We start from the raw sequence: 15,907 nt of genomic DNA on the forward strand, positions 1-15,907 counted from the left end.
ATCGGAGTGAGGAGGTGGTGCCTGCTGCTAGCTAGCCACATAGCTCCTTTCCCTTCTGGTCTTCTGCAGTTTCTGTCTTTTGCTGATCAACAATGGTACAACTAGTGGGGTCACTCCGAAAAGAGCTCGCTGACTCCTTATCCGCTTGCCGGGTGCTGGTGGTCGGAGCTGGAGGAATTGGTTGCGAGCTCTTGAAAAATCTTGTACTCACCGGCTTCAAAAATATAGAAGTGGTAAGTCGTGCAGGGGGCGGACATTTGTTGGGTCTTTGTGCCGTTACAGGCTGATGTGTGAAGGGCCTAGCGTGCTAGCATAGAATGTAGCTAGCATGCTAGCTAGTCTGAAAATAATAGTGTATATATTGGAAAATGTTCACATGGACCTGGCTATATGTAAGTGGTGGAGTTAGCAATGTAGCTATATAGCTAGCTAGCTAAATGCATTATAATAAAAACACAACATTTAGGTCACTTCGTCCATAATTTCAATTGCGCGCCATGTTGTTCTGACTTCTTTGTGGTCGGCTAACATTAGCTAGACAATGCTAAGCAGTCCATAGCGGTATGCTTGAAGGCTAGTTAGTTAACTGCTAGCAATGCTGATTTGTGATAAGCAATGTAAACTACATGCAGCTAGCTAGATATCTAATAACGTACGGTAGGTAGGTAGCTAACAGTATACACTTGTCTTTGTAGCAAAGTCTTTCATACAACGTTCACACTTTTAGTGAACCTGTCCTGATCTTATAAATAGCATTTTTTGTATCAGTAATAGTGTTTTGTTAACTTCGATTTGCTTTGTCTCTTATAGATTGATCTGGACACTATTGATGTGAGCAACCTGAACAGACAGTTCCTGTTCCAGAAGAAACATGTGGGGAAGTCCAAGGCGCAGGCAGGGGACAGATGCTTTGTTGTTCTTTCACAAACATGAGATCACTTGGTCCTTGCATTCTAACATACACTGAGCTTACAAAACATTAGGAACACCTTCCTACATTTTACATTTTAGTCATTTAGCAGACGCTCTTATCCAGAGCGACTTACAGTTAGTGAATACATATTTTTTTATACTGGCCCCCCGTGGGAATCGAACCCACAACCCTGGCGTTGCAAACGCCATGCTCTATCAACTGAGCTACATCCCTGCCGGCAATTCCCTCCCCTACCCTGGACGACGCTGGGCCAATTGTGTGCCGCCCATGAGTCTCCCGGTCGCGGCCGGCTGCGACAGAGCCTGGATTCGAACCAGGATCTCTAGTGGCACAGTTAGCACTGCGATGCAGTGCCTTAGACCACTGCGCCACTCAGGAGTACACTAATATTGAGTTGCACACCCTTTTTCCCAGAGAACAGCCTCAATTCGTCAGGGCATAGACTCTGCGAGGTGTCGAAAGCGTTCCACAGGGATGCAGGCCCTTGTTGACTCCAATGCTTCCCACAGTTGTCAAGTTGGCTGGATGTCCTTTGGGTGGTGGACCATTCTTGATACACACGGGAAACTGTTGAGCGTGAAAACCCCAGAAGCGTTGCAGTTCTTGACACTCAAACCGGTGCACCTACAACCATACCCAGTTCAAAGGCACTTAAATATTTTGTCTTGCCCATTCACTCTCTGAATGGCACACATAAACAATTCATGTCTCAAGACTTACAAATCCTTCAGTCACCTGTCTCCTCCTCTTCATCTACACTGAATGAAGTGGATTTAACAAGTGACATCAATAAGGGATCATAGCTTTCACCTGGATTCACCTGGTCAGTCTATGTAATGGAAAGAGCAGGTGTTCTTAATGTTTGTACACTCAGTGTATGCTGTATACAATCTAAATACTATTTGTGAATTTACGGCTGGCTGTCTTGCAGGTGGCCAAAGAGAGTGTGCTGCAATTCTGTCCCACTGCCAACATTACAGCCTACCATGACAGCATCATGAAGTAAGTCAACTAGTGTTGTGAGTTGCCGGTGTGAGAACTTAATGTCCTTGATCCTGTTTAATGTTTGGTTTGTTTGTGCATCACAGCCCAGATTACAATGTGGAATTCTTCAGGAACTTCATGCTTGTCATGAATGCTTTGGACAATCGAGGTATAGTGATATCTACTTCCCTCTAATTACACCCTATTTCCCGACCCCTAGTCTGTCCGTACAGTACGTTTGGTATCTTTCCCCCGTTATGGTCCTGGTCTTACCGCCAGCTGAATATTTTCTTCCTTGCAGCGGCTCGTAACCATGTGAACAGGATGTGTCTTGCAGCTGACATTCCCCTTATTGAGAGTGGCACAGCTGGCTACCTTGGGCAGGTGACTGTTATTAAGAAGGTAAGACATGGATGAAAATAACCTGTGGATGGCGATTAGATGCATGGTCATGTTCAGCGCAAATAAAATACAGTGAATAATAACCTCCCTCTCCTTGCTTTCCCACACTATAGGGTCTTACTGAGTGCTATGAGTGCCAGCCCAAACCCACACAGAAAACCTTCCCTGGTTGTACCATTCGCAACACCCCCTCTGAGCCTATACACTGTATTGTGTGGGCCAAGTACCTCTTCAAGTAAGTCTTGTTAAAGTGCTTTTATGTATCTCACTAGTTGTAAACCAATGTGGAATAGGTCATGATTATTATCTTCATCCTTAGGTGAATGGTGGTATTGCTTGCAGAGATATGTTATATTGCTGGGAGGTTGAGATTAAGCCCATGATAATGACAATCCAGTTTTATTTTCATCTCCACCTCAGCCAGCTCTTTGGAGAGGAGGATGCAGATCAGGAGGTGTCCCCTGACACAGCTGACCCAGAGCTTTCATGTGAGTAAATACAATTTTATTTGCCGAATACAACCGGTATAGACCTTACCGTGAAATGCTTAGTTACAAGCCCTTAACCTACAATGCAGTTCAAGAAATAGAGTTAAGAAAATATTTACTAAATAACCAAAGTTAAAATAAAAAATAAAATAACAACAACGAGGCTATATACAGGGGGTACTGGTACCGAGTCAATGTGCGGGGTACAGGTTAGTCGAGTAGGTAGGGGTAAAGTGGCTATGCATAGAGTAGAGCGCAACACTTGAGAATTCTATAACTGCCACCTCCCTGCCCTCCATGGACCAGAGGAGTGAGATGCACTGTGTCGTATGCAGTAAAAGGCTGCTGTGTACGCTGGGTTTCATTGAGGTCTCTTGTCTCCTATTCTCAGGGAACCCTGCAGACACTGAAGCCCGAGCCACAGCATCTGATCAGGATGGAGACATCAAGCGGGTGTCAACCAAGGACTGGGCACGATCCACAGGCTACGACGCAGTCAAACTCTTCAACAAGGTAGGCTTTAGTGTGAACAAGCATTTACTAAAGGACTGCTTAAGTGAAAGTGTCTTGTTGTCAACAAGCTTATTAGCCCCTCGACTTTGGCTAATAGCCTTTTTATTTGTGTGGTCCTCCAGCTTTTCAAAGATGACATCCAGTACCTCCTGACCATGGACAAGCTGTGGAAGAAGAGGAAAGCGCCACTGCCTCTGGATTGGCTTGAGATTCAGAAACTTGGTAAGATATTAGCATCTTACACTGAACAAAAATATAAATGCAACATGTAATATGTTGGTCCCATGTTTCATGAGCAGAAATAAAATATTAAAAAAGCTTTTTCCTCTCAAATTTTGTGCACACTTATTTATTTTTTTTACATCCCTGTTAGTGAGAATTTCTCCTTTGCCAAGATAATCCAACCACCTGACAGGTGTGGCATATCAAGAAGCTGATTAAACAGCATGATCATTATACAGGTGCACCTTGTGCTGGGGACAATAAAAGACCACTCTAAAATGTGCAGTTTTGTCACACAACACAATGCCACAGATGTCTCAAGTTTTGAGGGAGCGTGCAATTGGCATGCTGACTGCAGGAATGTCCACCAGCTCTGTTGCCAGATATTTGGATGTTAATTTCTCTACCATAAGCCGCCTCCAATATCGTTTTAGAGAATTTGGCAGTACGTCCAACCGGCCTCACAACTGCAGACCACGTGTATGGCATCGTGTGGGATAGCGATTTGCTGATGTCAAGAGTGCTCCATGGTGGGGTTATGGTATGGGCAGGCATAAGCTACGGACAACAAACACAATTGCATTTTATCAATGGCAATTTGAATGCACAGAGAAATCGTGACAAGATCCTGAGGCCCATTGTCGTGCCATTCCTCCGCCGCCGCCATGTTTCAGCATTATAATGCACTTCCCATGTCGAAAATATATGTACACAATTCCTGGAAGCTGAAAATGTCCAAGGTCTTCGATGGCCTGCATACTCACCAGACATGTCACCCATTGAGCATGTTTGGGATGCTCTGGATCGACGTATACGACAGCGTTTTTCCAGTTCCCGCCAATATCCAGCAACTTCGCACAACCATTGAAGAGGAGTGGGACAACATTCCACAGGCCACAATCATCAGCCTGATCAACTCTTTGCGAAGGAGATGTTGCGCTGTATGAGGCAAATGGTGGTCACACCAGATACTGACTGGATTTCTGATCCATGCCATTTATAAAAATTAATAAAAAATAAAGGTATCTGTGACTGACAAATGCATATCTGTATCCCCAGTCATGTGAAATCCATAGATTAGGGCCTAATTTATTTATTTCAATTGACTGATTTCCTTATATGAACTGTAACTCAGGAAAGTCTTTGAAATTGTTGCATGTTGCGTTTATATTTTTGTTCAGTATATATTATATTGCTCCAAGCTGCTGGAGAGTGCAGTGGACCAATTTGAATTTGAAGATTTTTGTTGTAGTAGCTTTGAGGTTTAGGTTTGTGATTGTCTCTCTCTCTCTCCCTCTCTGGTTGTGCGATAGCGTGTCCCCAGGAGGTGACTGGGACAGGACTGAAGGACCAGCAGGTGTTGGGTGTGGCAGGCTACTCCCAGCTCTTCTCCCGCAGCGTGGAAACCCTGCGCTCCATGCTGGCTGACAAAGGGGATGGAGCAGAACTTGTGTGGGACAAGGTGAGGACCTAAGGATGGGACATAGCAGAATCAACACTACCCCACTGGAACAAAATATATTGGCGTAGATAGAAAATAGACCTGGGAAGATTATGCTCTTTTGACATTGCATTTGAGTAACATTTTCCTCCTGTTGCTAGGATGACCCTCCAGCGATGGACTTTGTGACAGCAGCCGCCAACTTGCGCATGCATATCTTCAGCATGAACATGAAGAGCCGTTTTGACATCAAGTGTGGGTATTTTGGGTGAAAGATGTCGAGCTGTTGTCAAGTTATCTTATTGTGACAATTTATTATTGATACAGATTCATACAAGTGATTTTACTTTCTTGCTTTAAAGTTCTAATGCAGCTGTTTTTATCTCAATATCAAATCATTTCTGGGTAACGATTAAGTACCTTACTGTGATTGTTTTCAATTAAAATAGTCAAAAATAAACAAAAATAGCTTCTTAGAAATAGCCATTTCTCAAGCAAGAATATGGCTAGGACTGTCTGGAAGTGGTCTGAGTGGGCAGGGGGAAACTGAAAACGATATGTTATTGGCAGAGAGGTTTGGAACTCTTTGTTATTGGTCTGTTAACTAATTTACCACCAGATGATGTCACAAGGCAGGCCAAAACTCCATTCCTCCAAAACAGGCTGAAATTTTAGGCAGTCTTTTCAAACAGCAATTACACTAAAAGGCTGTTATCATTTTCACAATTTCACAGTATTCCAACCGCATATTGTGGAAATATATGTAAAACACAGGAAAATCACGTTTTTGACTGCACTGGGCATTTAAATGTTTCTACATCTGTTACCTGTTAAGGTTTTTTGATGTTGTAAATTGTTCCTTGCAGCCATGGCAGGGAACATCATCCCAGCGATCGCCACAACCAATGCAGTCATTGCTGGCCTCATTGTGCTGGAGGCTCTGAAGATCCTGTCTGGAGATGTGGAGCAGTGTCGCACGGTGAGACATCAGGAGTGATCCCTTCTACTCTTAGAGGGTGGTACTCTAACTTTGATAATCTGCCCCTAGCCTGCACACTGGGGGAAGCTTTTTGACAGTATGAATGGGGTACTATTTTCAAAATGCAGCATATCACTTACTTGGCCCAGCATTTTATTGATTTTTTTTTTTTTGTGGGGGGGCAGCAGTTATGTTGTAGCTCCCATACCTGGGGTTCTTTTCATTTTGTATCATTCACTGTAATTGTTGCCATGATGGTTGTAAATAAGTTAATAGCAGATTATGGGTGTTTGGTGTATGCCTACTGTGCTCTGAAACATTTTCCAATGTTCCTTCCTGTATGGTCTTCCTAGATCTTCCTGAACAAGCAGCCTAACCCCAGGAAAAAGCTGCTGGTTCCATGTGCTTTGGACCCACCCAGTGCCAACTGTTATGTGTGTGCCAGCAAGCCAGAGGTTACAGTCAAACTGAATGTGCACAAAACTCTTGTGCTGGCCCTTCAAGACAAGGTAATGCATGCCTCTCTGCCTCCTGTATGCGTGTGATCATGCTTACAATCAGACTGATAAAGACGGACACAAACACAGACTGATAGACATGGTTGGCCAGTGATGAATACATTTTTGACCAGGGAGGCAGAGAAAAAGCCAGATGGATATTGACTGCTTAGAGAGTTGCATATTGATCTATACAACACCAATCTGGTTTGTAGTTTTTGTTGCAACCACCACAACACAGTGAAAAGTGATCAGCATATCCATGTGTTCAGCTAAAGATTCTTGTTTCTTTGTTAGATATTAAAGGAGAAGTTTGGGATGGTGGCGCCAGATGTGCAGATCGAGGATGGGAAAGGGACAATCCTCATCTCTTCTGAGGAGGGGGAAACTGAAGGTATGAGACAATCACAGAATAATATCAGACTGTTCCCAAGGAGACCAGTAGAGGATGCCAACCTGTTCCCATGGTGACTGCAGGCCTTGACATTAACGTTTTTAGCCACTTCGGACAAGTAGGACATTTTGCTTTTCTCAAATCACTTGTCTAAAAATGGTCTGTAACACAATGTTTGCATCATTTTATGATGCAAGGGACCACTTTACAAATAATGCATTAATATCTTTTTTTTTACCATCGAGAATCAGACAAAAAGGTAGGCTAGCTACTACACTCTGCCTATTGGCTTCTTGCATATTCAAGCCTACACTGTGCCTCTTTCAGGCTCTCCTGAAAGATGGTTGGCCACCCTTGGTAGCCTATAAAATATTGCAACATTCCAAGTACAACCAAATACTTTTTTGGTTTATAAAATAATTCCCTCCAGGGCTCGAAATTAAGGGCGTCCCATTGTCCCTGGGACGATAAACAATATGTCTACGGTTCAAAATACAACCACTGCACATATACACTACCAGTCAAAAGTTTGGACACTCATTCAAGGGTTTTTCTTTATTTTTACAATTTTTTTTTTACATTGTAGAATAATAGTGAAGACATCAAAACTATGAAATAACACATATGGAATCATGTAGTAATCAAAAAAGTGTTAAACAAATCAAAATATATTTTATATATGCAATTCTTCAAAAAGCCACCCTTTGCCTTGATGACAGCTTTGCACACTCTTGGCATTCTCTCAGCCAGCTTCACCTGGAATGCTTTTCCAACAGTCTTGAAGGAGTTCGCACATGCTGAGCACTTGTTGGCTGCTTTTCCTTCACTCTGCGGTCTGACTCATCCCAAACCATCTCAATTGGGTTGAGGTCGGGGGATTGTGGAGGCCAGGTCATCTGATGCAGCACTCCAACACTCTCCTTCTTGGTAAAATAGCCCTTACACAGCCTGGAGGTGTGTTGGGTCATTGTCCTGTTGAAAAACAAATTATGGCGTATCGCTGTAGAATGCTGTGGTAGCCATGCTGGTTAAGTGTGCAGCAAAGCACCCCCACACCATAACACCTCCTCCTCCATGCTTTACGGTGGGAAATACACATGCGGAGATCATCCGTTCACCCACACCGCATCTCACAAGACACGACGGTTGGAACCAAAAATCTCCAATTTGGAACCAAAAATCTCCAATTTGGACAAATTTCCACCGGTCTGATGTCCATTGCTCGTGTTTCTTGGCCCAAGCAGGTCTCTTCTTCTTATTGGTGTCCATGTAAAAAAACACACACAAAAAAAAATGTATGCACGCATGACTGTAAGTCGCTTTGGATAAAAGTGTCTGCTAAATGGCATATTATATTTATATTATAAAAAATGTAAATGTCTTTAGTAGCGGTTTCTTTGCAGCAATTCGACCATGAAGGCCATATTCACACAGTCCCCTCTGAACGGTTGATGTTGAGATGTGTCTGTTACTTGAACTCTGTGAAGCATTTATTTGGGCTGCATTTTCTGAGGCTGGTTACTCTAATGAACTTATCCTCTGCAGCAGAGGTAACTCTGGGTCTTCCTTTCCTGTGGCGGTCCTCATGAGAGCCAGTTTCATCATAGTGCTTGATGGTTTTTGTGACTGTACTTGAAGAAACTTTAAAAGTTCTTAATCTTCCACATTGACTGACCTTTATGTCTTAAAGTAATGGACTGTCGTTTCTCTTTGCTTATTTGAGCTGTTCTTGCCATAATATGGACTTTTACCAAATAGGGCCATCTTCTGTATGCCACCCCTACCATGTCACAACACAACTGATTGGCTCAAACGCATTAAGAAGGAAATAAATTCTACAAATTAACTTTTAAGAAGGCACAACTGTTAATTGAAATGCATTCCAGGTGACTACCTCATGAAGCCGGTTGAGAGAATGCCAAGAGTGTGCAAAGCTGTCATCAAGGCAAAGGGTGGCTATTTGAAGAATCTGAAATATAAAATATATTTTGATTTGTTTAACACTTTTTTTTGGTTACTACATGATTCCATATGTGTTCATTCATAGTTTGTCTTCACTATTATTCTACAATGTAGAAAATAGTAAAAAATAAAGAAAAACCCTGGAATGAGTATGTGTCCAAACTTTTGACTGGTACTGTATAAATATTTATGAAGCAATGACGTTGGTGGAACAGATCAGACTGTTTAGCTTAAAATGTTGATAAAGTTTTATTTCTTCATATTATAAGCTCAACAATGCGCACGTGGCTGTAGGCTACGCACAAATGTTCCAAAATGCAATTAGCGGGAAAATACTGTTCTCAAAAGCGCACTGCCATGTGACGGAGATTAAAATATCTGTTAGAAATTAAGAGGTGATATTTAAAGATGCATCAACTAGCTCGGGTTACTTAAATGACTAGGATAATGCCATTGGCTGCTGGACAATATAAGTATGTTGATTTGAAAACCAATAGAACATGAGAAAAATGCTGGTTTCAATGGCATGTGTTTTATTAAATAATTCCCTTAACATTTCTATGGTCGTATTTTGGCTTTTAAAAAACCAAATAAGACATGCTTCATAAAATTACATAAAACATCTAGGTTTTAAACAATTACGTTTATGGTTAAATAGTTTCAAAATGCTGACCGCCTCCACTCAGAATCAAGGTTGGTGATGTGTGGTGCGCAACAGGCACTGTCCTTCACTCTGGCAATGTTCCCTTGAATTATTTTAATCACTGAGCGCATTTACTGTGAACACTGAGGCTGTACCCACTTTAAGTTAGTTTTAACAGTGGTCAAGTAGGCTACTGTAGCTATTTGATCATAATGTAGGCCTAACAGAGTAGCGTACCATCAAAAACAATGGAGAAAATGCATCCAATAACGTTTTAACATGGAAATAGCTGTTCTATCGTTCAGCCTTCAGTAACAGCAAATGTGTGGTGTTCAATGTAGGCCTACATTCCATGAGACTTTTGAAAAAAACATGCAGAGCTTAACATTAACCTGTTTATCCACGTCCTTCAGACAAGGTTACTGAAAATGTTGTTTAATGCAAGAAACCACTTTACAATATAAAATGCATCATTATCTCCATACCATTTATTACAGAGAATCAGCCACATTATTCTGCCTATTGGCTACTTAGCTTATTCAAGCCAGTCTCAAAATATAACGTTGCGCCTTTAAGACAAAAAAAGCTCTTTACCTGACTGACTTTTTTCAAAGATGTCTAGAAATGCACACGTTTTGTGCTCTTGTAGGAAGCAATAACTCTCCCATTGCTGACTACAAATGATCTATAACTGGGCTAATAACTCACTAACTAGCAAAGGATATGAACAAATGTGCACACGTCCCTACATGTAGCTCTCGCTTTGATCTCAAAACAAGCGCGTCTACTCTCGACTGCTGATGCTGCAAAAACAGTCCAGTTCAAAGTGAATGGCACAGATCCATATATGGCAATGGTCTATTTGCATTTATACAACAGGTGGGTCTAATCCTGAATGCTGATTGGTTAAAACCGCATTCCAGCCGGTGTCTATTCCACAAGTTACCACCGGCTAAATATATGATGTTAAAATGCCTATTTACTCTGTTCCATCTGACAGGCACTTTATAAACTTGATCTCCACTATAAAAAGCATCTAGACATTATCTCACATTTCTTTTAGACTAACATTTAGTTTTCAACAGCGGAGATGTGTACAAACCTTGCTGTCTGTCTCTCCGACATTTGCACATTGTTTCAACATTGACATTTGATCTCCAGCTGTCCCATAGTAATGAATATGTCGGGAGTCAGGATGAGACAGACAGGCAGACAGCGTTTCTCAGCCAGTCGGAATCATGAATCAGCTGGCATCATTTTTATGGATATATACAAAGAAATGTCAATTGAAAAAAGGTAAAACGAAACAAAGTGCAGCTAGTTTGCTGTCTTTACAGCTTCAGTTTGAAGTGATTGTGTTAGCTGTGTTGTTGGCTAGCTCCTCTGAACAACAGTGTCCTGACAGGTGAGCACATTTTCTATGCCAGGCACAATCTTGCCTCATTAGCTCATTGTTATGGATGTATCCAAATAAATGTCATTGGAAAACAGCTTAAACAAATGCAAATGCGGCTAATTTGCTGTAATTCTGGCTGCACTTTTGGACATGACTGTAAGTTAGCCTTATTTGGCTAGCTAGCAAGCAAGGGATAAGAACGTTGCCAGCCAGTATGGCAATGGAACATTTAGAAAGAACGACTGGGTCGTGTCCATAGATACCGAGCCGACTAGGTGAAAAATCTGTCTGTGTCCTTAAGCAAGGCACTTAACCCTAATTGCTCCTGTAAGTCGCTCTGGATAAGAGCGTCTGCTAAATGACTAAAATGTAAATGTAATACAGAACAAAAAGACTGAACGACTGGATCGCGTCTCTGGCAACCGAACTGATAGAACGAACAACCAGCCGGCTTGGGTAGCAACCCTAGATTTGTGTCGGGACTATATCTTGTGGAAGGATGAAATAGTATGGATAAATCAAAATAACATTTTTTAATGAAAATATGGCAATCATTATTTGAATATGTTTGTAACCCGTTGTATAAAAGTGATGATGCCCTCGAAGCCGGTGTTTGGAGGATATATTGGCACGGTTTGCCAATATATCCTCCAAACACCGGCTTCTCTGGCATTATCACTTAAATAGGCCTACTACAGCTCTGATTGGTTATGACGCACCGGTCTGTGTAGAGTGCTGCCTGAGTCATGTCTGTCAATGCAATAGACTCCTACTCAGATGCATTCTGCCTACAACAAAATCTCTTATATAGTTAGTTTTGCATACTAAGTCTTGCATAGTTCATTTTGTTTCGGTATGTTGCATTGAAAGTGGCTATTGAGTTGATTCGATCACAATTCCCACAGTAAAGGGAAACATTGAGAGTGGTAACTAACGGGGAAAACTCTGGAAAGTTGAGTGAAGTTCAATCTCGTGCTTCTCTGTGCGCGCTGATATTTCTTCTGAATGGCAGTCCCGGGGGAGCACACACGCAGCTTAGAGGGAACATTGCTCTCCAGTCTTGTGATCATTTGATCTGAACGAACCGTGCCTCAAGTATTTTGACAGAATCAAGCCTTAATACATTAATTATCCTTCATTATATTTGTCTAACATGACTGCTGTTTAGCCTATATGTTATTAAAAGTCTAAAAGTTTGGCAACATTTTCTGGCGACTCATGTCAGCATCAGTTTGGACATAAAATGAGGCTGTAGCCAATATGCATATCACCTACACTTTTACATGTAGACTTTTTTATTTATGTACATGAAAAATAGATTAGAATATTATTCCAATATTGGCCCCTTATCCAATTCTGATCGGAGTAATTGTTTGATATTGTGATTTGTGTGCTTGTAATATATATATATTTTTACTTGTCAACTGAAATCTGTTCTTGTCAGACTTTTTTTATTTATTTTATAAATTGTTTTACTTGTTCTGGACAAAAAGACAAGCGTTAATGTCAAGCCATGGACTGTATATTGTACTAGGGTTGGACAATGTCAACCTTTGTCCTATCGTGATTATGTACTCGTAAAACATTGTGATAATGGCAGAAAATAGCGCCAACAGAGAGGGCTGCCTTGCTTTTAGCTCTTAGGAAACTTTAAGTTAGTTATTAGCCCAGAAAATTGTTTGTTATTACATACAGCCGGGAAAAACGATTGGATATAAGAGTGGCGGTAACTCACCAGCACTATGACCAGGAATACGACTTTCCCGAAGTGGATCCTTTGTTTGTTTGCACCCCCCAGGGCAATTTAACTGAGAACAGATTCTAGTCCGACTTAGGAGGCGTGCAAACCACCCACCGCTTCCGAGTATATTACTCGCTAATGTTCAGTCTCTGGATAATAAAGTTGACGAGCTCAGGGCGAGGGTTTCTTTCCAGAGAGACATCAGGGATTGTAACATACTCTGTTACACGGAAACATGGCTCTCTCGGGATATACTGTCCGAGTTGATCCAGCCAGTTGGGTTCTCAGTTCATCGCGCAGACAGGAAAGAACTTCACTGGACTTTATGCAAACTGGAAACCACATATCTTGAAGCTGCATTTATTGTAGCTGGAGATTTAAAAAAAGCAAATTTGAGGAAAAGGTTGCCAAAGTTCTATCAACACCGACTCTAGTACTCGCGCTGCTAAAACACCCGACCACTGAACACTCAACCTCCTTTGGGCAAATCTGACATTTTGCTCCTCCCTTCCTATAGGCAGAAACTCAAACAGGAAGTACCTGTGCTAAGGACTATTCAACGCTGGTCTGACCAATCGGAATCCACGTTTCAAGATTGTTTTGATCACGCGGACTGGGATATGTTCCAGGTAGCTTTAGAGAATAATATCAACGTATATACTGATACTGATCAGGAAGTGTATAGGAGATGTTGTACCCACTGTGACTATTAAAACCTACCCTAACCAGAAACCGTGGATATATGGCAGCGTTCGTGCAAAACTGAAAGTGCGAACCAACGCATTTAACCATGGCAAGGTGACTGGGAATATGGAAGAATACAAACAGTGTAGTTATTCCCTCTGCAAGGCAATCAAACAGGCAAAACGTCAGTATAGGGACAAAGTGGAGTCGCAATTCAACGGCTCAGACACGAGACGTATGTGGCAGGGTCGGTCTGTGTTCTTATCCGCTCTAGCCACCTGAGGGTCTTTGCTACCCCCGGAGTCCCCCGGAACATAGGACTCATCAGCAGACAGGACGTTTTTACGCCGGTGCTAGTGGTGTTCCCGTCTTGGCTGTGGTCTTTTGTCGGTCCACAGCGGGTCCTACCCATGCCGTTTACCCATGCTTCGTTGGTCTGTTTCGCTTGCTGGCCCTCTAATTGCACGTTAGATGGCCCTCCGACTTGCGCCCATTTCCTAGGGTGATATGTATTCCCTTTCTTGTATTGGCTCTACTATTCGCTTTTTTCACTCATTCTGGGGTAGATCAGTCCCGCTTCGCACCCCAGCCCGACCGACCCAGCCCTTAGCCAATTCTTATCCCGAAGTTACGAATCTGACTTCCCTTACCTACATTTTTCTAACATGCCAGAGGCTGTTCACCTTGGAGACCAGCTGCGGATATGGGTACGGCCCGGCGCGAGATTTACACCCTCTCCCCCGGATTTTCAAGGGCCAGCGAGGGCTCACCGCAACGCTTTCCAGGGCTTGGGCCCCTCTCTCGGGGTGAACCCATTCCAGGGTGCCCTGCCCTTCACAAAGAAAAGAGAACTCTCCCCGGGGCTCCCGCCAGCTTTTCCGGGATCAGTTGCGTTACCTGACTGGGCGCCTCGCGGGAATCTGAACCCGACTCCCTTCCGAACGGCGTTCGCCCATCTCTTAGGACCGACTGACCCATGTTCAACTGCTGTTCACATGGAACACTTCTCCACTTCGGCCTTCAAAGTTCTCGTTTGAATATTTGCTACTACATCACGGACTACAAAAGGAAAACACCGACGTCTTGCTTCCGGACAAGCAAAACATCTTTGCCCGCCTTGAGGATAATACAGTGCCACCGACGCGGCCAGCTACCAAGGACTGTGGGCTCTCCTTGGCCGATGTGAGCGTGTTAACCCTCGCAGGACTGCCATCCCAGATGGCATCCCTAGCCGCGTCCTCAGAGCATGCGCAGACCAGCTGGCTGGTGTGTTTACGGACATATTGAATCTATCCCAGTCTGCTGTCCCCACATGCTTCAAGATGGCCACCATTGTCCCTGTACCCAAGAAAGCAAAGGTAACTGAACTAAATGACTATCGCCCCGTAGCACTCACTTCTGTCATCATGAAGTGCTTTGAGAGACTAGTCAAGGATCATATCACCTCTACCTTACCTGCCAACCTAGACCCACTTCAATTTGCTTACCGCCCCAATAGATTCACAGACGATGCTTTCGCCATCACACTGCACACTGCCCTATCCCATCTGGACACGAGGAATACCTATGTAAGAATGCTGTTTATTGACTATAGCTCAGCATTCAACACCATAGTACCCTCCAAGCTCATCACTAAACTCGAAGCCCTGGGTCTGAACCCCGCCCTGTGCAACTGGGTCCTGGACTTCATGACGGGCCGCCCCCAGGTGGTGAAGGTAGGAAACAACACCTCCACGTCACTGATCCTCAACACTGGGCCCCACAACGGTGCGTGCTCTGCCCCCTCCTGTACTCCCTGTTCACCCATGACTGCGTGACCAAGCACACCTCCAACTCAATCATCAAGTTTGCAGATGACACAACAGTAGTAGGCTTGATTACCAACAATGACGAGACAGCCTACAGGGAGGAGGTGAGGGCTCAGAGTGTGGTGCCAGGAAAATAACCTCTCACTCAACGTCAACAAGACAAAGGAGATGATCGTGGACTTCAGGAAACAGCAGAGGGAACACCCCCCTATCCACATCGACGGGACTGCAGTGGAGAAGGTGGAAAGCTTCAAGTTCCTCGGCGTACACATCACTGACAAACTAAAATGGTCTACCCACACAGACAGTGTGGTGAAGAACGCGCAACAGCGCCTCTTACCTCAGGAGGCTGAAGAAATTTGTCTTGGCACCTGAAACCCTCACAAACTTTTACAGATGCACAATTGAGAGCATCCTGTCGGGCTGTATCACCGCCTGGTACGGCAACTGCACCGTCCGCAGTCTGGGTTAGGGGAGGCAGGGGTAGGCCGTCATTGTAAATAAGAATTTGTTCTTAACTGACTTGCCTAGTTAAATAAAGGTTAAATAAATAAACATATTGTTTGTTCAATCTCTCAAATCTGTGGTTGAGAATAGCCTATGTCTAGGCCTATAGACTCCGATTTCATTCTCGTTGTTTTTGAAAGCGGCGATGTTAGGACAACACCTTCTTAGGTTATTATAATATTTTGGAAATAGGCTACGGTTCATAATTTTAACTTGTCTTAAAGCTTCTTTAATAGGTCTAGTAGGAATATAGGTTATTGGCCATTTGGTTTTCAGACTCGCATGGAGGGATTTTCTGGCTCTGCGCGTATC

At 43.2% G+C, this 15,907-nt stretch overlaps 1 protein-coding gene and 1 long non-coding RNA gene across 2 annotated transcripts in view; one reads left to right on the forward strand and one right to left on the reverse strand.

The window, feature by feature from the left end:
- The window catches only part of LOC311137431 (SUMO-activating enzyme subunit 2-like), a 22,463-nt gene continuing 6,556 nt past the window's right edge, over positions 1-15,907 (forward strand). The window contains exons 1-14 of the mRNA XM_084171927.1: positions 1-233; positions 811-894; positions 1,866-1,936; positions 2,023-2,087; positions 2,220-2,320; positions 2,434-2,555; positions 2,741-2,808; positions 3,200-3,321; positions 3,444-3,543; positions 4,857-5,005; positions 5,146-5,239; positions 5,851-5,963; positions 6,317-6,472; positions 6,758-6,854. Coding sequence (XP_084028053.1) covers positions 93-233; positions 811-894; positions 1,866-1,936; positions 2,023-2,087; positions 2,220-2,320; positions 2,434-2,555; positions 2,741-2,808; positions 3,200-3,321; positions 3,444-3,543; positions 4,857-5,005; positions 5,146-5,239; positions 5,851-5,963; positions 6,317-6,472; positions 6,758-6,854 — 1,483 coding nt within the window. The 5' untranslated portion in view covers positions 1-92. The remainder of the gene's footprint in view (positions 234-810; positions 895-1,865; positions 1,937-2,022; positions 2,088-2,219; positions 2,321-2,433; positions 2,556-2,740; positions 2,809-3,199; positions 3,322-3,443; positions 3,544-4,856; positions 5,006-5,145; positions 5,240-5,850; positions 5,964-6,316; positions 6,473-6,757; positions 6,855-15,907) is intronic.
- Positions 4,947-15,907, reverse strand: part of LOC311137435 — a 19,278-nt gene continuing 8,317 nt past the window's right edge. The window contains exon 3 of the long non-coding RNA XR_014613951.1: positions 4,947-5,013. This is a non-coding gene — a long non-coding RNA (uncharacterized lncRNA). The remainder of the gene's footprint in view (positions 5,014-15,907) is intronic.

Source organism: Coregonus lavaretus (assembly GCF_964263955.1).
Source record: "Coregonus lavaretus genome assembly, chromosome: 11".
Taxonomy (NCBI): Eukaryota; Metazoa; Chordata; class Actinopteri; order Salmoniformes; family Salmonidae; genus Coregonus; species Coregonus lavaretus.